The 23,003-nt window shown below is 42.0% G+C and overlaps 1 protein-coding gene across 3 annotated transcripts; it reads left to right on the top strand.

Annotated features, from left to right (window-relative positions):
- The first annotated feature begins 1,343 nt into the window (after positions 1–1,343).
- LOC113029562 (NACHT, LRR and PYD domains-containing protein 14-like) lies at positions 1,344–21,656 on the top strand. 3 transcript variants are annotated; one of them, XM_026180480.1, is made up of 10 exons: positions 4,578–4,826; positions 7,893–8,134; positions 8,239–10,024; positions 12,094–12,267; positions 13,260–13,436; positions 14,574–14,750; positions 15,696–15,869; positions 18,590–18,766; positions 19,104–19,271; positions 20,806–21,656. In XM_026180480.1, exons 1-10 carry the CDS (start codon positions 4,711–4,713, stop codon positions 20,813–20,815), a joined length of 3,201 nt encoding a protein of 1,066 aa, XP_026036265.1. In that variant the 5' UTR covers positions 4,578–4,710; the 3' UTR covers positions 20,816–21,656. The 3 variants fall into 3 exon arrangements, with proteins under 3 accessions (XP_026036264.1, XP_026036263.1, XP_026036265.1); XM_026180479.1 differs by lacking the exons at positions 15,696–15,869; positions 18,590–18,766; positions 19,104–19,271; positions 20,806–21,656 and adding an exon at positions 1,344–1,479 and having other exon boundaries at positions 8,242–10,024; positions 14,574–14,798; XM_026180478.1 differs by lacking the exons at positions 15,696–15,869; positions 18,590–18,766; positions 19,104–19,271; positions 20,806–21,656 and adding an exon at positions 1,344–1,479 and having other exon boundaries at positions 14,574–14,798.
- The last annotated feature ends 1,347 nt before the right edge of the window (positions 21,657–23,003 follow it).

Here is a 23,003-nt window from a genome sequence, read left to right as displayed (position 1 = left end):
ACGATCACAGATGTAGTTGAGGACATTTAATAAGAACGTGGCGGTGCTGGTAGAAAACAAGCCTTTCTAACAACCACACAGGTGCACAAATTACTTTCGAGTGTAGCTGGAGATGGAAGGAAAAGAGGTCTTTGGTTCGAGGCACTTTTGACATCTCTAACCAAGTCGTTTTCTTATTGTTGGACAGTTACAAACATGAATTTCGACTCAACACTGAAAGCATGTGACGCACACTTCTTTGAACTTTAATATATCACAGCGATAAAAACTATGCTACTGGATCTCTAATGCAACACTGCAACAAGATGAGGTGCAAATTACTAAAATGCTCCATAGCAAAGTATTAAAATGGGACTCGGCCGAAGAAAAATCTGCCTTCTGGCTCCATCACCAGCTATAGTCCCTCAAAGCATCCTTCAGCCCATGGGAGTATCCAGAAGTCTGTGTCTTTGACGGATGTCCTCCAGGATCAGTCTGCAGGCATCAGCGTGTGTCTCAGTCTTTTCGAAACATTGAAAAACATTTGCCATAAAAAGAATTTTGCATATACATTTTAGGAAAACTGTTATTTTTTTTGATCTATTTTAATCCACATGATAAGGGGAAGAAAAAATAAATACGTTTGCAACATCATCATTATACAGAAAGAAACCAAAGACTCATTTCAAATGGCTAAAGCAATCCTCACCCACACTGCAGTGAAGACCAATAACTGCATTTTACAGACATGTAAACTATTCGAATTAGTCTTAAAACCTTTCCATAATCCTGACAGAGAGGAACAAAATGCACATTTCTTTATTAACTCTGAAAATAAACAAATATTCACCTGTTAGTGAAGCATGACAGGAATAAGGTGATTCTCTACATGTCTGTGTGAGACAGCTAATATGTATCAGAGCAAACCGGTCAAACCTGACTTTAGATAGAAAAACGTGCACAGACATGCAGTGTGTTTATTATGGATGACTGACACATGAATTCAGGGATTAATAAGGTATTCTGATTCTGATATTAGCAGCACGGTGGTTAGCACTGTTGCCGCACAGCAAGAAGGTCCTGAGTTCAATTCCACCATCAGGTCTTTCTGTGTGGAGTTTGCATGTTCTCCCCGTGTTTGCGTGGGTTCCCTCCGGGTACTCCGGCTTCCTCCCACCGTCCAAAGACATGCAGCTTGTGGGGATAGGTTAATTGGATAATCCAAATTGTCACTAGATGTGAATGTGAGTGTGAATGGTTGTCTGTCCCTGTGTGTTAGCCCTGCGACAGACTGGCGACCTGTCCAGGGTGTACCCCGCCTCTCGCCCTATGACAGCTGGGATAGGCTCAAGCGCCCCCCGCGACCCTGAAAAGGATAAGCGGAAGCGAATGGATGGATGGATGATTCTGATATTATGCCTGAAAAATGCTCGGGACAGTACGGCACCTAAAGCAAAGCAGAAGTCCCCCTGCATGAATGTGGCGTGGTGACAGCTCCAGGTATCTAAGCTTGGCACAGAAAAGTAAGGAAATGTATATTTGGTGTATCTGTTTTTCTTTGTTGTTGTCTGTTACCTTTTTCTGCCACTGACATGCTGGATGTTGTGTCAGACCTGAACACACCAACATGTGTTTCAAGTTTCACTTATTTCTAATGTTCAGCTGTTAGTTTAACAGCAGCACAAGCAGTACAGTATAGTGGGAGAAATAATTATTAGATCTGCAGCTGATTTTGTACTTACAAAGAAATGAACAGTTTCTAATTTGTGTGGAAGTTTCATTTCAACGGAGAGAGACAGGATATCGACCAAAAATCCAGAAAAACTCCCTCCCATCTGTTACAACGTAGTGTGGTTCCTCCACGACACAACGACTTGCACGGAGCTCCAGACCGAGGTCCATTGATGGTCACTATATTTTTTCCATTTCAGAATAATGGCACCAACAGTTGTCCCCTTCTCACCGAGGGTCTTACTGATGGTTTTGTAGCCCATCCCAGCCTTGTGCAGGTCTACAGCCTTGTCCCTGACCTCCTTTGATGGCTTTTTGGTCTTGTCCTTGGTGGTGGAGAGGAAAGAAATTGAATCTGTGGACAGGTCTGCTTTATGTACAGTGTCAATCTGCAGAAGCCAAAATTCTGGGAAGTAGTAGGTCATGTTTTGTTGGTGGACGAAATATTTATTTCAATCAGAGAAATGCAAATCAGTTTAAATCTTTTGTGTATTTTCGTCTCTCGCCCATTAAAATAAAACTTCCATAAACGTCTGACCTGTTCGTTTCTTAGTGAGCAAACATACAAATTCAGCAGAGGATCAAATCATTTTTTGATCCTTCACTGTAAAGTACTGCTGTGATGATCGTGAATTCACAAGATGAATGATCTTTGGCAGCATTACTTTTACTTCCTGTCTCGTTGCTCTCAGCTTATTTGCAGCACTGGTGTTATAGTTATAGTTTTATATTGTAATTGCTCTTCATGGGTCTCTATGACCTGTTCCTCAGATAATGTGTGTGGAGGAGCTCAGTTGATCCATTTGGTTTAGAAGAGTTTGCCATACGTTATTATAGAAATCACTGTTATTTGATAAATAAAAAATAATCAAACTAATTTTTATGAAGCTTTGAATTATTTGTCATTTCGTGATTGGTCATAGATTGAAAGGGGGCACTGCTCCAGCAGGTTGTCTGTGTCTGCCAGTTGTCAGGTTTTTTTTAACTTTATTGCTTTTTTAGTTACGTTGTTGTCTGATTTTGAGCCCGAGGAAATCCTTAAGCATCGGCTTGTGCTCTGTGGAATGTGTTTTTTTTTATTGGCAATCCTGACAGTTGTTCGAAGTCTTTGTCATTCACAAACAATTACATACTCACGGGAGTTTCTTCTGGATCTTCAGTGGAATCGCCCGTCTCTGGATTCTTTTCACCCTTCAGTGTTTAACAGCCCTGGATTATCCAGTAATCACAGGAGCACTTTAGATTTTAATAAAGTCAAAATAAGGAAGTGGTGTAAGAAGGGAGGTCTACACAGCGATTGAGAAAGCGAATACGATACAGTCGTTTTCCTTTTGCCATCAATAATCCTGGCTAATGTGCAGTCTCTGAGGAGTAAACTGGATGAACTGCATTTGAATGTCATGCATTTACGTGTCCACAGGGATACATGTCTAATGGTATTCACAGAGACTTTGCTCAGGGATTCTGACCCTAATTCTCTGGAATTAAATGGCTTCGGGTTTCCCATACGTTTGGATCGGGACCCCGGAGTTACCCAGAAATCTCACGGAGGAGGAGTGTGTTTATATATTAATCAGAAATGGTGTGAAAAGAGATCTAACCCTAATAACAAACATGGTCTTCGAGAGCTCTTATAAGGCTGATTTATGAAAGAAAAAAAGCTTTTATTAAAGCTTTGTCCTTTGATGAAAGATGGGTGGGAAATCTTTTTGAAACAATTATGACTAATAAAAGTCCAGCGCCTGATAATATGTGCTACAAAATGTGTGCTGAGCAATTATGCGGCATCTTTTCGTACATCTTTCTTTTATCATGTCAGCAACAGAAGGGTCCAGAAAAACTCAATTATTTCTCCAGCTGCAAAAACACAAAACCTACATCATTAAATTATTTTAGGCCTGTTGCCATCTTTAGTGATGAAGTCCTTTGAAAGACTTATAAGGAAGGAGATTCTGCACCAGGTAGAAAAGCTTATCAATCAACTACAATTTGCACACAGGCCTCGTAGAGGTGTTGATGATGCAGTGACTACTTTATTAAATTTCTTATATCACCATCTGGATGGGGCCAAAGCTCATGCTCGGCTCTTATTTATTGATTGTTCTTCAGCTTTTAATACTATCCAGCCACACCTCTTAGCCGATAAATTTCTTAATCAATTTAAACTTGATTTTAATCGCGTTAGTTTGATTTGAGACTTTTTAAATTTCTCTACTGGTTCACCACAGGGTTGTTGTCTCCCTCCTCTACTACTTGGTATGGTAATTTGTCTTTGATCAATAAGACTAGACTTAGTAACCTGGTTAAAGTGGCTGGTCAGATTTCAGGGAGGTCTAAGGTCCAGCTTGTGGACTTTTATAACAGGCAGGTGCTGTGGAAGACAACCTCTGTTGTATTATGTTCAGACCGTCCTCTGAGCATTACACGATAGCGGACATACCGCAAATCAATTTCCCACTGGGGACAATAAAGTTACCATTGACCATGGGTGTTCCTATGCTGGAGATGTCGTGAATATTTGAATGAAGATGAGTGCAATAGCTTTGAATGACACTGTGTTCTGTCATTATTTGTTCACATATTGAAATATAGTCATTCAATTATTTGGAGCAACATTTTGAAATGTAGGACAAATGTCTCAGAATTTAGTGTTTGAATGTGTCTCATATTAAAAGAATCAGTCTCTCTAACATCTAAATGGTTCTTTTCTCCCTTCCTGTGATTTAAGAAAAACCCTCACATTCGCGTCCTCCTGAGACCCTGCCCATTCATTTGTTTCATTTATGTAGTGGACACACACAAAAGTTAAACTGACAGATGCTTTTTTCACGCTATTGCACTGATCACTGCTTTTTTCATTATTTCAGGGTGACCACTGGCCTGAACCACCTCTGATCAGCTTTTCTGGAACTGAAAACTCGATGTTTCCCCTCAGCTCAGAGTTTGGGGTCAAACAAAGGCCCTGAGCTCACAGTCACCTCTCATACTAAAGTGTAGAAAATGAATAATTGTGTGGAAAATGAGAAGGACGGCGCCGACTCTTCACAATGTAACAGTAAGCAGTCCAAAGCAGATCCACTGGCCTTCAGTAATGAACCCAGAGCCTTGGACACAAAGTAAGAGAACTGCCACTGACTTATTTTTAATCTCTTTATCCCAGAGATGCCATATTATATATACAACAGTGTAAATTAAGTAGATCCTGTTTCTGCTTTAAAATGTAGTGTAACTTTCTTAAGGTGGATTCTGGAGAGAGTATGATAAGCTGGAAATATGGAGTGTATTTCTGTGTTTCAGATATTTGCTGCAAATGATTTCTAGTTGAGAGAGAGAAGAATTAACTTGGGAGATTATCCTGCCTGATTCTTAATTTGTGGTTGTTGTTTTTTTAAAAAGAAAAAAGAAGAAGAAAAGAAGAAAATAATGTTATGATCACAAACATCATATGAAAGACTCACATGATCAATAGTGTGTCTCACTGTGAGACTGTGCCTCACCCTATCACGTTACTTATTTAGGTCACCTGTCCTGCTCTTCTGCGTCGTGCCATGCATTTATAAAGATATAAGCATTCCACACTGCACTGGACAGCATATACTACATCCTTAAGTTTGTGTTTGGGAGTTTTGCCTTTGGGATGAACCAGTTTTTCCCTGAGGGAGTGGCTGGGTCGGAAGTACACTGGGATCCAGTGCAATGTGTCAATCCCTGGCTACCAAAACTAGTGACTTGGGTCATGGAATGTCACCTCTCTGATGGGGAAGGAGCATGAGTTAGTGCATGAGGTTGAGATATATTGACTAGGTATAGTGGGGCTCACTTCAATGCATGGCTTGGGCTCTGGAGCCAAACTCCTGGTGAGGGTCTGGTCTCAGTCTGAAGTTGTGCCCTTGATGAGAGGCAGCGGGCTGGGATGCGTGTCCTAGTATCCCCTCAGCTTGCTGCCTGCATGTTGCGGTTTCTCCCGGTGGACGAGAGGGTTTGTTCTCTGCAGCTTTGGGTTAGGGAATGGGTGCTGACTGTCACCTGTGCTTATGCGCTAAATGACAGTTCAGAGTACCCAACCTTCTTGGAGTACCTAGGCAGGGTGCTTGAGGGTGCTAAATCTGGGGACTCATACGGGGAGACTTCAACGCTCATCTGGGCAATGATAGTGAGACCTGGAGGGGCGTAATTAGGAGGAATGGCCTGCCAGATCTGAACCTGAGCAGAGTTTTGTTATTGGACTTCTGTGGACCATAGTTTGTCCATAACGGACACCATGTTCGAACATAAGGGTGTCCATAAGTGCACATGGCACCAGGGTGGTTGGTACCTGTCATGGTAAAAACCCCCGAACCAAATGGTGGACACCAGAGGTGAAAGGAGCCACCAGAAGGAGTCCTATCGGGCTTGGTTAGCCTATGGGATATCAGAAGCAGCTGAAAGGTGCTGACAGGCCAAGCGGAATGTAGCTCGGGCAGTGGCTGAAGCAAAAAGTTGGGTGTAGGAGAAGTTTGAAGAGGCCATGGAAATAACCTTTGGACTGTCTCGAAGAGATTCTGACAATCTCTCAGGTGACTCAGGAGGGAAAGGCAGTGCTCTACTCGCACTGTGTATAGTGCGGGTGGAGAACTGCTAGTTTCGACTGAGAACATTGTCGGGCAGTAGAAGGAATATTTCAGTGGAGGAAGCAGAGTCTGGGGAATAGAGGATTATGGATCAGATTTGATAGACTCATCTATCAAACCCACATAGCAGACAGGTCTGGCCTGGATCTGGTATCAAGCTGGCACTGCTGGCTGACTTCTGGCATGGTAAGTGGTATGTCATCCAGATATGGGCCAGGCCTGGCAAGATGGCACTGTTTATGTGATGGCATGCCACATCTGGCCCGATTGTGGTTTGGGTTATGTGGCCCAGGCTCATAGAAAACAGGTCTGGCCCGGATTCGTCATCAAGCTGGCACTTCTGACTGACTGATATCACGGTATGGTGTATGTCAACCAGATGTGGGCCAGGTCTGACAATGATGGCACTATTTATGTTCCTATTTTCCTATTTTAGTTAGAAGACCCAAAATGCCATGTTGCAATACTATACTGCTATGGTAGCTAATGTTTCAAATAGAGGTTTGACAGGTTTCTGAGTGTACACTTTATCCAAAACCTAGTGACGGTTTACTCAGGTTTACCACTCAGTGGCTGTAGCTCAGGAGGTAGAGCAGGTCACCTACTGATTGGAAGGTTAGCGTTTCCATCCCTGGCTCCTCCAGTCTGCATGTCAAGAGTATGAATGTGTATGAATGTAGTTAGAAAGCACTCAATTTAGAAAAAGTGTCTGATTGGGTGAATGTGGCATTTTGTATAGAGCACTTTGAGTAATCCGGGAGAGTAGAGAAGCGCTATATAAGAATCAGTCCATTCACTATCTGAACAGAGTTTCATGTTACTTTTGCACTATTATGTTCCGGCACATGTTGTTATTACATGGCTTGATTAAGGTACACATTAGGCTGACATCTGGGGCCAGAGCTGAAACTGTTCTGGGCCAGCACAGGGCCAGCAGTGTGTGTGCAACTGGCCCGTGGCTGCGCACAACTTAGACATGGCCCACATAGCGCAAAGAATGACTGCCCTTTGGTGGCCCTGATCTGGGCCACCAAAGGGCAGTCATTCTTACGTATGTGGGCCATATGTAAGCACATTGTGTGGGCCAGATCCGGGCCATGCCAATTTTGCTATGTGGGAAGGGGATGAGAGGCTTCTCGGCTTAGGCTGCTGCCCCTGCGACCCAGCCCCGGGTAAGCGGAAGAAGAAGAAACTGGATGGATGGATGGATGGATGGATGGATGGATGGATGGATGGGTTTCGAGGTGATTTAGTTTGTGAGGGAGAGATGTTTCGAGTCATATCGAAATGTTATGAATTCTGAACTAAATCTGTTGTTTTAATCCTTTATGTTAAAAAAAGAGACAAGGGGGCTCATTAAAATATGAATTTGATACTTTTGGATGCCAGTAGCTTAAAGTAGAGCATGTCTTTAAAAGGTCTAAAGGAAGCATAAATTTAATTCAAGTCTTGAATTAAAACAGGAAAGTAGCTGCACACTAACCCTTCACAGTGACTGTCCAGGATTTTACATGTTTTGTCAGATCTAGATCTTTTTCACTTACACCAAATGATGAAAACATTTGTTCACAGAGAGAGGAGAAGTAATAGGAGTGGTGTTTGTGAGGAGGAGCAGCCGTCCTGCTGTGCTTTGTGTCAGGACATCCTGAAGGATCCAGTCTCTACCAGCTGTGGACACTGGTTCTGCAGACAGTGCATCTCCTCATACTGGGACCAGTCTGCTTCATCAGGAGACTCGTCTTGTCCCCAGTGTGGAAAAAGATCCAGAACCAGAGCTGGACTGCAGACAGCCAGTCAGAGCAGCTGTGTACAAAGTAAGACTGAACATCTGTCTGCTGATGGACCCATTTCTGAAAACTGGACTACTTCTTGTTGTTCAGACATTGAAGAGTTTTCTTTCTGTTTTTCTTTCTTTCAGCAGATGTTGGTCTGCAGGAGGTTTTAGATGAACATAAGATCAGTCTGAGGAGGAGATGTGAACGTGTGACTGAAGGAAGTGATGAAACAGGAAGTAAAACCCTTCTCAACACCATCTACACTGAGCTCTACATCACAGAGGGACAGAGTGAAGAGGTTCATACCCAACATGAGGTGAGGCAGCTGGAGACAACTTCAAAAAAGACTTTTGATGACGCTCCAATCAGGTGCCAGGACATCTTTAAAGCCTTACCTGACCAACAGAGACCCATCAGAGTGGTTCTGACCAACGGCGTGGCTGGTGTTGGAAAAACCTTCTCAGTGCAGAAGTTCACTCTGGACTGGGCAGAGGGCTTGGAGAACCAACATGTCAGTGTGGTGGTTCTGCTTTCATTCAGGGAGCTGAACCTGATCAGAGATGAGCAGTACAGTCTTCTGGAGCTGCTCCATGTTTTCCATCCAACATTACAGAAGGTCACAGCTGAGAAGCTGGCTGTCTCTCAGCTTTTGTTCATCTTTGACGGCCTGGATGAAAGCAGACTTTCATTGGATTTCACCAACAGGAAGCTGCTGTCTGATGTCACACAGAAGTCATCAGTCAGCCAGCTGCTGACAAACCTCATCCAGGGGAATCTGCTTCCCTCGGCTCTCGTCTGGATAACTTCCCGACCCGCAGCAGCCAATCAGATCCCTCCTACATGTGTTGACAGGCTAACAGAAGTACGAGGCTTCACTGACGCCCAGAAGGAGGAGTACTTCAGGAAGAGATTCAGTAATGAAGACCTGCCTAAAAAAATCCTCTCTCACTTGAAGACATCCAGGAGCCTCCACATCATGTGTAGTATCCCAGTCTTTTGCTGGATCACTGCTACAGTTCTGGAGCACATGTTGACTACAGAGCAGACAGGAGAGCTGCCCAAGACCCTGACTGACATGTACTCACACTTCCTGCTGGTTCAGACAAAGAGGAAGAAGAACAAGTACCATGATGGACATGAGACGAGTCCACAGGAGCTGACGGAGGCTGACAGGGAAGTTCTTCTGAAGCTGGGGAGGCTGGCGTTTGAACATCTGGAGAAAGGAAACATCATGTTCTACCAAGAAGACCTAGAGCAGTGTGGTCTGGATGTCACAGAGGCCTTGGTGTACGCAGGAGTTTGTACAGAGATCTTCAAAAGAGAGTTTGTAATCTTCCAGAAACCAGTCTACTGCTTTGTTCATCTGAGCATCCAGGAGTTTCTGGCTGCAGTCTACATGTTCCACTGTTTCACCAACAGGAAGACAGAGGTGTTGGAGGACTTCCTGGGACAAAAGTACAGTGGGTCAGCTCTGGATGCTTTCCTTAAACAAGCCATGGAAAAGTCCCTCCAGAGTAAAAATGGCCACCTGGACCTGTTTGTCCGCTTCCTTCATGGCCTCTCTCTGGAGTCCAACCAGAGACTCTTAGAAGGTTTGCTGGGTCAGACAGAGAACAGTCCAGAAACCATCCAGAGAGTCATCAACAACCTGAAGAAGATGAACAGTGATAAAATCTCTCCTGACAGAAGCATCAACATCTTCCACTGTCTGATGGAGATGAACGACCTCTCAGTACATCAGGAGATCCAAAAGTTCCTGAAGTCAGAGAACAGATCTGAGAGACTCTCTGAGATCCACTGCTCAGCTATGGCCCACATATTGCAGATGTCAGAGGAGGTTCTGGATGAGTTGGACCTAAAGAAGTACAACACATCATTGGAGGGACGACGCAGACTTATTCCGGTTGTGAGGAACTGCAGAAAAGCTCGGTGAGTCCAGATCTGATCATTAGCATTATTGATCAGTGCTAATTAGTAGTTTAGTTAGTCTCAGGTTTCATGTTTCACCTCTCAGAGGGGAAGTCCAGATGCTTTTCTATCCAAGATCCTTAGACAACTACAGATGAACTATGAAGTGAGCATTGAAAACTGAATTTCTCCGTAAATGTTCTGCAAAGTCAAAATTTATTGATACTTCAGTCTTTAATAATTTAATTTCAGGGCCTCTTTAGTACCAGGTTTTAGTACTCAATTCTACTCAGAAAAATAATTAGAAGTTTGCATCTCCAGCCTCTACCAAACCAAATAAATAATAATTACTGCTAGAGTTGCAGTGCTGAAAACAAACATATTCCAAGCCCGAGATGTGGATCTTTTACATGCCCTCTCCTTTAGAATCTTTGATCATCATCCACAAAGAGAACAAATGAGGGCCATAACGATCAATAGCACTGGCTAAAAGTTGATAAAAAAGTTGGAACAATAACACCTGTCCATTGTTGGCCTGTAGCCCATGGCCAGGTCTGACTGCATTCAGTCTTGATCTTCCAGTAGCTACAGGTCCCAGTAAATCCCCCCAGTACTCTATCTGTAGGCTGATCAGCTCCAAGTCCCCAACATTTCACCAATGCCAGGTTATGACTGTTATCATTGGCAGGCCAATCATTTGAAATAGTAAACAAGCTATAACCCATTGTTTCCAGGTGGCTAATTTTTGAGGCATAGATGATAAAGTTAAATTTAAAAGGTATAAATCTCCTGATCCATCCACCTGTTCCAAATATGCACTCACTCCTCGTTTCAATTAAATTAACACTTTTGGTGTTACAGCAGCACAGCTGACTATGTGGTTTGCATCCATGAAACACTTGTTAGATTTTCTCTGCCAATGCCAAACAGCTTGCTCTGGTATTTACTTTTTCCGCTGTCATTTCCTGGATTGAATGTTTGAAGAAACAATTGGCCCATTTCGGGGAAATTTAAAGCTCATTAGCATGCAGAAGAACCAAACACAGGCACAACAGCCTGGCTCCACCTTATCCTGGTCACCAATTTGGTCACACACTAGTGTGGCATAGCATTTGTTACAAGTCAGCCAATGTGGTTGTATTGGTTACTGGCATGGACAGCACAACCAAGCTGATTCCACATGTGTGCAATGAGGTTAAGGTTAGGACTGCGGACAGGTCTTCCTCTCCACTCCCAAACGTAGTCGCTGATAAACCCCACTCTGTGCGTGCAAGTGTTGTCATCTGGAGGATAAGTCCAGGCCCAGACTGTGGAGATATGGGATTGCCACTGGTTACAGTATCTCAGTATCTCTCTGCATTGAGATTTCCTCCAATAATGCAAAGCCTTATTTTTCCAGTGAGTAAGATTCTGCCCCACACTATCACACTGCTTCCACCGAAAGCTGTTACCCGATTGGTGCAGCAGTCAGCATAGTTTCTCCTTAACCAAATCATTTAAATATGGTATACTTGGAGCAGACATCAACTGACCACCGTAGCAGGGTTCATGCTCACAGGCACCAATCAAGAACCTGATTAGCAGCACCTGGGCTACTAGAAGCTCAAAAGAAGAGTCAATAACAGAATAAGCTGTTTGGCACTGGCATAGAAGATTTGGCAAGATTTTTTCATGGTTGCAACCGACATACTCAAATCTGCTGCTCTACCCACAAATGGATTGTTCTTCATTTCCTAAGAAATGGGCCACATTTAGGGAAAGATAGTCAGGATTTTCATGGTATAAGATCTATTGCCAAGAAGCAGTTATAGCAAAGGAATATTCTACCAACACAAATTTCCTTTTCTTTTGTGCTAAGTTTATATCCCATGTGTTACTTTTTCTTTAGTCGGACATTTGTAATAAAGTGCTATTTTGTATTTTATCAGAATTTTAGAGCTCAGTCGTCAAATTGTTCACACACCATCACAGATGAGATGTTTGCATATTATGATGTTACCCTCTTTTACCTTCATATACATTCAGTCTGTGTTTATAATGGAGAGTTTCTGCTTTTATACTAACATATTTAATATTTTCTCAAACTGAAGACTGAATTCTTGTGGTCTCTCAGAGACTCACTGTGAAGTTGTGGCCTCAGCTCTCAAGTCAAACCCCTTCCATCTGATAGAGCTTGACATGAGTTACAATGACCTGCCGTGTCCAGGAGTGAAGGTTCTGTGTGCTGGTCTGGAGAGTCCAAACTGTCGACTGGAGACTCTGAGGTGAGTACACTGACTGCAGCTGTTATTTTTCTATAGTTCAGATATTTGGTGGAAAGTTTGAAACTTATTTCTGTTCATATATGTTCAGGATGTTCAGGATGTGTCTGCTTTGAAATTTTTCCTTACCAAAAGTAACTACGACCTGCAGAATCCAAAAGACCAAGCAACTGTTTTTTTCTTTTGACTTATTGTCAGACTGTAGCAGGATTCATTTAATTACTGAGAGTCTTTAAAATCAGGTTTCTAAATCATCCTCACACACATCTTGAACCTCAGACTAAGGTACGGATTAGGATTGAGCCTGTAGTATAGATAGCTTTAGTAAATGCTATTGTGTGGAAAAATATGTGATGATAATGGTAAATGGCCTGTATTTATATAGCGCTTTACTAGTCCCTAAGGACCCCAAAGCGCTTTACATATCCAGTCATCCACCCATTCACACACCGGTGATGGCAAGCTACATTGTAGCCACAGCCACCCTGGGGCGCACTGACAGAGGCGAGGCTGCCGGACACTGGCTCCACCGGGCCCTCTGACCACCACCAGTAGGCCACGGGTGAAGTGTCTTGCCCAAGGACACAACGACCGAGACTGTCCAAGCCGGGGCTCGAACCGGCAACCTTCCGATTACAAGGCGAACTCCCAACTCTTGAGCCACGATCACCCCATATGTTACAGATAATGTTACAGATACTTGAAAGAATAGCATCGCTAATTAGATTTTAATTTACATGATTTATTCTTTCAAATTTACTCAAACTGCTTTGGTTGTTACATTTGAGACAAAGTGAAACACATTCAGATAACTGTAATATTTATGATTTTAGTGTTCTGCACTTACAAAGATGAAGTCATATATTGCAGTTGCTTGAGGTGTGGTTAGTGTCTGACCTGCATGGTGTTTGAGAAAATCACATTGATGAGAACAAATCTTAATAGCTAATCGATGATTTACTAGTGTGTGTGTGTTTTTTTTTCTCTTCACTCAGACTGAAGGACTGCTGGTTGTCAGAGATCAGCTGTGCTACTCTGCTGTCAGCTCTGATGTCGAACCCCTCCCATCTGAAGCATCTGGACCTGAGTGACAATATCAGCCTGCAAGATTCAGGAGTGAAGCTTCTGTGTGCTTTTCTGGAGAGTCCACACTGTCAACTGGAAACTCTGAGGTCAGACACCAAATTTTAGTTGGGTGCTAAGATGCATATGATTTGGAAGTTGTAGTGACACTAAACTGCAGATATAAAACAATGATCAGTATACAATGAAAGTATGTCTCATGCGTGTTTTCAAAAAGACAAGCATCATTGTCAATTCAGTTCTGGATTTAACAGGGAGCCAATAAAGGGAAGCCAATATAGGAGAAATCTGCTCTCTCGTTCTAGTCCCTGTCAGTACTCTTGATGCAGCATTTTGGATTAGCTGAAGGCTTTTCAGGGAGTTTTTAGGACATCCTGATAATAATGAATTACAGTCGTCCAGCCTGGAAGTAATAAATGCATGAACTAGTTTTTCAGCGTCACTCTGAGACAGGATATTTCTAATTTTAGAGATGTTGCACAAATGGAAGAACGCAGTCTTACATATTTGTTTAATATGTGCGTTGAAGGACATGTCCGGGTCAAAAATGACTCCAAGGTTCCTCACAGTGTTACTGGAGGCCTAGGTAATGCCATCCAGAGTAAGAATCTGGTTAGATACCATATTTCTAAGATTTTCAGGGCCGAGTACAATAACCTCAGTTTGATCTGAATTAAGAAGCAGAAAGTTAGCAGCCATCCAGGTCTTTATGTCTTTAAGACATTCCTGCAGTTTAACTAATAGGGGTGTGTTATCTGGCTTCATGGACAGAGTTGGGTATCATCAGCATAGCAGTGAAAATGTATGCTATGTACAGTACCTGGTACAAGTGATTCCAAAAACTGTACAGTTTTGATTACTGGTTGAACCTCTATCCATCTGTTTAACTTTTCATTAATACTGAGTCAGGTTAAACTTTATTAATCCCAAACTGTCAAAAATCCTGTGTTCCTTAAATTTAAGATAAAAACAAACTCATTCGAATACCTCTGTAAAGTTCATACTCCAATTATTGGTCACCTCAGAGAGATGAGGTCATGTGGTCAGGTTTGTTTGGAGTCTGACCTTCTTCCTGTTTGTGTCTAAAGTTTGATTCAATCTTAATGTTAACAGAAGGCTTGATGATAATTCATGATAATAAGTCTGTTGATTAAAAAAAATAACCTCACTGATGAGGACATCAAAAAATGAAACTTAAATATCTACATCTTTTTTTCTTCATTCAGAATGACAAATTGCAGATTGTCAGAGGTCAGCTGTGATTACCTGAACTCAGCTCTGAAGTCCAACCCCTCCCATCTGAGAGAGCTGGACCTGAGCAGCAACTACGACCTGCAGGATTCAGGACTGAAGCAGTTGTGTGTGTTTTTGGAGAGTCCACACTGTATACTGGAGACTTTAAGGTCAGCACCATGTTTTAGTTGTGCTGAGATAAACATGTGAAGAAGAAGAAGTCCAAATTAAGTTTGTTTCAAAGCTGAACATCTGAGCTTCAATGAGGTTTGAATTTCAGTGTGTGTTTATGGGTCTTTAACATAATTTAATGGATTCTCATAAATTTAGTATTTGTAATTCAGATAATTCTTGCAAAGAATTACTGCAATCTAAGAATGGCCAGAAACTGCAGATTTCTTTCTGCATCTTATTTCTAACTTTAATTCAAATCTTCATTAGCTCACTTTCACTTGACACTATACACAGTACAATTGTGCATCATTTAATTTAATACAGTGGTACTGTGTCATGTTTAACCGCCAATCAGAGCCAAGGATCAGACACTGACAGCCGCTGACAGGTTTAGCAGGTTTCTTAAACAGGTAGACAGTCCTCTGCTTGTTCTCCATGCGCCAATTCTTATCTACCAATCTGAGAAACACAGCCTTTATCTATTTCCAGGCACAATGCCAGTGTCGCAGATGGGACCACTTCACCATCTTGACTGGACATTACAGTCAAGATGGTAATTTAAAGAAACTTCAAATGTAAATAAACTGTTAGCAGAAGAGCTGAGGGTGTTGTGTGCATACTCAATCCAAGTTAGATGGGAGCTCAAGGTGACTGAGTTTGAAGATACTTCACATCGTAAGACTGTTTCTAAGTACTGGTTTGGCCAAGACTCACTCCAACAATTTATTTACCAGGATGCAAACCTGACGTTAAGCTCAGCTTTGCCCCTAAAGCTTCACATGTCAAACACAGTAAGAGAAGCTGAAACACAGATGTGAGGAGCAGATGTTCATCAGATTATGATGTCACTCTATTTTATCTTCATATACATTCAGTCTTGTGTTTCTAATGCAGATTTTCTGCTGTTATAAAAACACATTTTATATTTTCTCCAATCACAGACTGGCTGATTGTCGTCTGTCAGAAACTCACTGTGAAGTTGTGGTCTCAGCACTGAAGTCCAAGTCCTCCCATCTGAAAGAGCTGGACATGAGTTACAATAAGCTGCATGATTCTGGAGTGAAGTGTTTGTCTGCTGGACTGGAGAGTCCAAACTGTCGACTGGGGACTCTGAGGTCAGTTCACTGACTGGTTTTTACTATATTTCAAATCTTTATGTTTGAAACTTTTTTTACATGTTTTATTCTTAAATTGACTTGGCTGTCTCTGACCACTACTGTGTGTTTTTTAACATCGCCGGTTTTATTCAGCGGGAGACCTCGGTGCAAACTGTGAGGAGGCGCTATCTAACCTCTGAAGTGGCTGCAAATTTTACCAGGGTTTTAGACGAATGCTACCCTGTGATTTTACCTGCACCCTGTGATTAGATTTTTAATCATTTTAACAGAAAACTGAAGAAAAGCCTTGACTCCGTTGCTCCACTCACCACCAAAAAGATTAATGTAAAACATGCATCACCCTGGAGAAACAAAGAAGTCAAAAAACTCAAAAGAAATTGCAGGGCAGCAGAAAGGAGATGGAGGAAAAATAAAAATACTATCAACCATCAAATATTTTGCGAGCAACTTAAAATGTACAATAATACATTAGGGAATTCAAGAAATTCATACTTCGCCAAAATAATCAATAATAACAAAAATAATCCCAAGGTCCTCTTTTCCACCATAGATCATTTATTTAACCCTGATTTTAAAAGCCCCCAAAGAACCCCCACAGACTCGCTCTGTGAGCAGTTTGCAGACCACTTCAGGGGAAACGTCAGCGCCATCAGATCTGATATTTTATCTTATCCCGATATGATTTTAAACACATCTGAGGGCTCGATTGTACCTGAGGAGACACTGGACAGCTTTGTCCTGGTTAATGCTGAGAACCTTAAGAAAGTTTTCTCCACAGTGAGACCCACCACATGTCTTTTAGATCCAATCCCTTCTTCACTCTTTAAAACACTTTATGGATTTTTTGAGGCTGAGCTTTTATACATGATGAATTGCTCTCTTCAGTTGGGTGTCTTCCCTGTTGCCTATAAAACGGCGGTGGTGAGGCCCCTTCTGAAGAAGAGCAATTTGGATTGTAATGATTTTAATAACTACAGACCTGTATCCAACTCACCATTTTTAAGTAAAATCTTAGAAAAACTTGTTTTTACTCAGATTACTGATTTTCTCAATGATAGACAGATCCTGGAGATACTCCAGTCTGGATTTAGGGTGAACCACAGCACAGAGACGGCTCTCCTAAAGGTTTTAAATGATCTTAGATATAACTGGGACTCCCAAAAGCTCTCAGTCCTGGTGCTGCTGGATCTAAGCGCAGCCTTTGATACAGTAGACCACGCTGTTCTTTTAAACAGACTAAAACACATGGTGGGCCTCTCTGGTGCTGTACACAACTGGTTCACTTCCTGTCTCTCTGACAGAACTTTTATGGTGAGTATGGACACATGCTCCTCTAAGATCCATAAAATGACATGTGTTAACTGTATTTTAGATATAAGATCTTGGATGGCAGAAAACTTTTTACAGCTTAACCAGGACAAAACTGAAGTTTTAATCGTCGGTCCCGAGGCTCAGAGAGAGAAACTCTTGTCTAAATTAGAGGCATTTTCACTATGTCCTTCGCTACAAGTGAAAAACCTGGGTGTTATTTTTGACTCTGAGCTTGGTTTTATCCCACATATTAAACATGTAACCAAAATTGGATTTTATCATCTAAAAAATATAGCCAGAGTCCGCCCAATTCTCTCTCGGGCAAACACGGAGATGCTGATGCATGCTTTTATTACCAGTCGCATTGATTACTGTAATGCCCTGCTCTCTGGTCTTCCTAAAAATAATATTTCAACTTTACAACTTTTACAAAACTCGGCAGCTCGTGTGCTGACGAAGACCAGAGGGCGGGCCCACATTACACCGGTTTTAGAATCGCTGCACTGGCTCCCCGTGTGTTTCAGGATCGATTTTAAAGTTCTTTTATTGGTTTTTAAATGTCTTAATGGTCTTGGGCCTTCTTATCTCTCAGATCTGCTTTTACCATACGAACCCTCGCGGACCCTGAGGTCCTCTGGTGCTGGCCTTTTAATTGTCCCTAAAGTCAGGACACATACTCACGGAGAGGCAGCTTTTCAGTGGTATGGTCCTCATCTGTGGAACAGCCTGCCGGAGGAGCTCAGGGCCGCAGAGAACGTACATGTTTTTAAGAACAGGCTCAAGACCCACCTTTTTAATTTAGCTTTTATTTAACGTTTATTTATTTTGTGCTTATTTATTCTATCCGGTTATTCTATTATTAATTTAGGCTTTACCTAATATTTATTGATTTTATTCTTATTCATTTTTTAATCTTCTTACTCTATTTATATTTATATTGTATCCCGTTCTTATTTATTTTATCATTTTACCCTGTATATATCCTATTGTGTCATATCTCCAGTGTTTCCTCGGAGGGCGCTCTCTGCACCGGGGCTGTGATCGACCGTGGCTGCTGGGGCTCTGGGGGTCCTCTCAGCCTGGCTGGGGGGCTTCTTTGCCTCCCTCCTGCTGTGTGCCCAGCCTGGTGGCTGCGGTCTGTGACCGGCTTCCGGTGCAGACGGCTCCCTGTTATAGTGTTTCCTCACTTGGCTCATGCGTACCCAGCCCAATTTTCCTCTTTAAGTGTGTGTGTGTGTGGGGGGGGGGATATGCGTGTATTCACATCGTTTATGTTAATGAGAGTGTGGCGACTGAGTTGGAGGGTGGGGTGGGCTGCTTTTAACCATGTAAAGCACTTTGTGCTACATTCTTTTTTGTATGAAAAGTGCTTTATAAATAAAGATTGATTGATTGATTGAAATTAGATTGGAGTACTGCTGGTTGTCAGAGGTCAGCTGTGCTTCTCTAGTCTCAGCCTTAAAGTCCAGCCTGTCCCATCTGAAACATCTGGACCTGAGTAACAACACTGATGTGCAGGATTCAGGAGTGAAGCATCTGTGTGGTTTTCTGGAGAGTCCAGGATGTGGACTTGAAACTCTGAGGTCAGTCAGCATGTTTTAGTGTTGCTGAGATGAATATGATGTGAACGTTGTGCTGACACTAAACTGCAGACATCAGGCTGATATTATACTGATCCACACTGAGGATCCATACTCCATAGATACTCCATTCTACCTTAAAATCTAGCTGACATTTAAATAAAAAGCAAAATCTTTTGTACAAAATCTGAGTCAAACAAATAAAAGTTCAGTAGTATGGCATCGTGTGAAGATTATATAGTTCTAGATTTTTAACCTTCCTCGTCTTTCAACAGATAATGAAACACTGAATGACTTCAAGCTGAAACTTACTAATGAACTAATTCTTTTTCTTCTTCAGATTGGAAAACTGTGGTTTGTCAAAGATTGCCTGTGATTATCTGGTATCAGCTTTGAAATCCTCCTATCTGAGACAACTGTACATGAGAAGAAACAACCTTCAGGATTCAGATGTGAAGCAGCTGTCTGATCTGGTGGAGAGCCCACACTGTAGACTGGAGACTCTGAGGTAAATAAATTGTTGGAGTGAGTCCATGGTACTTTCAGCAGTACTATAATTAACACAGTGAAGAATTAAAGAAAAACTCCAGTGTTTCCTGTAAATTTACAGCTTTCTCAGTACCTCTTTTCTCAGTGAAGCCTATGAGACAAGAACACAAAGAGAACAATGACTGTTTTTATTGTGTTCATGTCTACATGAAATACATTTGAAATCCAACTGACATTACAGATTTATAGAGACGTTGGTCCTCACTCATCAAACTGTGGGAGGATTAAATCTGATCTCAGACTTTGTTTTCTCATTTCAAAACTAAACACCTGGTCAGTTTCATTTTTGTCATAGCCCTGAAATCAGAGAACTGTCATTAAATTTATTATCCATGTGACATTTACAGACCAGAAGCTCCGACATCCACGAATCACATTTGTACATGTGTCTTTCTTTCAGTACATTCGGTCATGTTTATTAGTCCAATGATATTTCAGAAACAGATGACCATCTTAAGTCTTTGTCTTTATCTGATGAGCATTAGTAAAAATCATAGTCTTATGTCCTGTTACATATCACAGAGGCAGCGACTGAAAACTGTGATATTAATCTAATAGAATAATAATTACACTGCCATGACTTGATGATAAAGACATGATACTGAGTTAAATGTTGATTTACACAGTTAACATTTCAGCCAGAATTTTTCCAGCTTCAAATAGGCTGGACTTGAATGATGAAGGCTGGAATCTGGGGTAGATTTTTAAGCTAATACTCCAAAAGAAGTCAGGTTAAGTAAAGAGAGATAATGGAAAAATATCCTGGGTATGCTGAACTTAATTCATAGTGCAAACCTGAGCCACCTTGTTGCCCTGAATGGGACTAAAGTCCCTGCTGCTCTTTATACTGGATGTAACTCCCTCCAAGTAGAATGACAGACACAAGGTGTTCTTGACTCCTACTGGCATTTATTAGATGCCATGAGAACTGTACAAAACTGTACAAAGCAACATAAAATAATCAATTTTCACATTAAGGCGTTGTCATAGCGAGTAAACATTAAAACATATTATTCACCAACACAAAACATCCACAATCAGTTCATTTGACCTTTACAAAATGACAACTGTATTACACATAAATAACATAAACTCGACAGGTCTGTCACAAATAAACATCTTATTTTCATACCAGCACATAAAATACTAATTACATGCTCCATTGGCCGCATTAACTTGAAGAGGTTAATAAAAACACCCTCTGTACCCAAACCTTGCTGCACACATCCCCAAATGTCTATCCACAGACTGAGAAAGGGAAGATGCTGCCCTCTACCGAGTGTGGCATGTAAAATATTGTCAAACCTAAACAACAGATTGAACATTGGTTCCATCCTGGACACATTATGTAGAACCTTTAAATGCGTGTTTAAAAACAACAATGGATTTATTAAACATAAATTATTTTAAATTGTAAGTCAAAACCATGAAATTAACTTAAAGTGCATAACTGCCACTTGTTGTCCCCTCTGCTCTTTCTCTTCTCTCTGCAGGTGGAAATGATAAATAAGGTGGTGCATGTGCAGAGTGAGGATGGGCAGTGTCCTGATGGTGCAGAGAGGCTGAATCAGCTGCAGCATGTGTATAGAAACACTCTGGACTGGGCCAGGTGTCTAAGAGGTGGAGTAGAGACGAGAGTGATTAGAGCAGCTTTTAGTCTGTGTTTAATGACGCTAACAGAGATAAAGAGTCAGGCTGAAGAGAGCTGTTAAATTCACAAACCCTCCAATCTCACTGTACTGTTGGGGGGAGGTGACTGTTATCACTGCACTTTCGTGGTCTCACTGAGGTCTTGGTTCATTTCTGTCTCACTGTTCTAGAGTTTTTCAGGTTTTGTTTGTGAACCTTTGGTTTCCTGTTGTTATTTCTTGTATTATTTTCATATATTGTGAGAAGTAGTTAATGTGATTTGGGGTCTATAATAACGATAATGTGATCATTTTATATTATGGGTATTCTAATGATTGTCCAGTTCTGTAACCTAGTGTTTTGGTTCATGTGTTGTCTTTTATTATTGCTCCCTCTTTGATGTTGCTGCTTGTATTCTGTGTAGTTTCCAAGCTGTTCAGTTGGATCTCCATTCAGCAGGTTTTTTGCTATGCCTTTTAATCTCTATGAAACAAATTTGACTTTGAACAGAATATTTCATCAGTCATCATCATCACACTGTAATGATCATAGTGTTTGTATGTTCCCTGTCTCTTCCACAGATGAGTGGATCAAACTTTGCCTAGGGCTCCGTGCCTGCAAATATCTATATTTAGTATACAAATATTTTATACAAACCCCACAATCACGTGTGTGTATGTATGTGAGCACTGAATAAAGTCTAACACTTTATGTTCTTTTTACTTGAGTTTTGCTCTTTAAAGAAAGAAGACTGAACTTTGAGCAGGTTACAGTTTCTTTCTTTGATTCCCGTCAAAAGTTCCTTGGAGGATATTGAAGCTGGACTTCAGTGAAGTTTAATGCGAGATGGAACGACTTCAGAGAGAACAGTGACCCCACACATAATAATAATAATAACGGCACATGAGATTCTTTGCTTTTTGCGGATGATGTGGTTCTGTTGGCTTCATCGGGTGAGGGCCTCCAGCTCGCACTGGAACGGTTCGCAGCCGAGTGTGAAGCAGCGGGAATGAGGATCAGCACCTCCAAATCTGAGGCCGTGGTTCTCAGCCGGAAAAGGGTGGAGTGCCCACTCCGGGTCGGGGATGAGTTCCTGCCCCAAGTGGAGGAGTTTAAGTATCTCGGGGTCTTGTTCGCGAGTGATGGGAGAAGGAAGCAGCGTAAATAAGCTTCCTCCGAAGGGTGGCTGGCCTCTCCCTTAGAGATAGGGTGAGAAGTTCGGCCATCCGGGAGGGGCTCAGAGTAGAGCAGCTGCTGCTCCACATCGAAAGGAGCCAGCTGAGGTGGTTCGGGCATCTGATGAGGATGCCCCCTGGGCGAGGTGTTCCAGGCATGTCCCACCGGGAGGAGGCCCCGGGGCAGACCCAGGACACGCTGGAGAGATTATATCTCTCGGCTGGCCTGGGAACGCCTTGGTGTTCCCCCGGATAAGCTGGAGGAGGTGGCTGGGGAGAGGGAGGTCTGGGCCTCTCTGCTTAGGCTGCTGCCCCAGCGACCCGGCCTCGGATAAAGCGGATGAAGATGGATGGATGGAGATTCTTTGATGAATACATATGACAGCACAGATCCAGTTTCACTCAAGTTTTCTTTTTGCTCAAACATCCTTTATTGTTTTTACAGTTAGATTGTAGCAGTGTTGAATATTTTAGTATTAGCTAATTTCATCTTGCTGATCATTATCATGGGCCTACTTTGAGCGAGTGTCCACATGTTCTTCAGTGTCTCATTATTTTGAGACCCTAGGTGTCAAACTTATAGTACCATATCACCCATTAGAGCTCTTCTTTCTCACACTGCCAACTTACTTGTAGTTATTAGACGTTTTAGAGCTTTCAGACACCGCTCATGTGGAACGAGCTGCCAGGATGGATTCAGGGGATGGTTAGAGATTCGACTTTAAACTTTCTTTCAGGATGAGTGATAACACAAAATAATTATTTTCCAAACGCATGCAGTTGGTGGGGTTAGGTTCACTGGTGGTTCTTGCCCATAGCTGTGAATGGTTAGCCCTGCATCAGAGTGACGACCTGTCCAGGATGTACCTGCCTCTCACCCTGTGGAA

The sequence above is a fragment of the Astatotilapia calliptera genome, chromosome 9, assembly GCF_900246225.1.
Source record: "Astatotilapia calliptera chromosome 9, fAstCal1.2, whole genome shotgun sequence".
Lineage (NCBI taxonomy): Eukaryota > Metazoa > Chordata > Actinopteri > Cichliformes > Cichlidae > Astatotilapia > Astatotilapia calliptera.
This window is presented reverse-complemented; position numbering and strand designations above follow the sequence as displayed.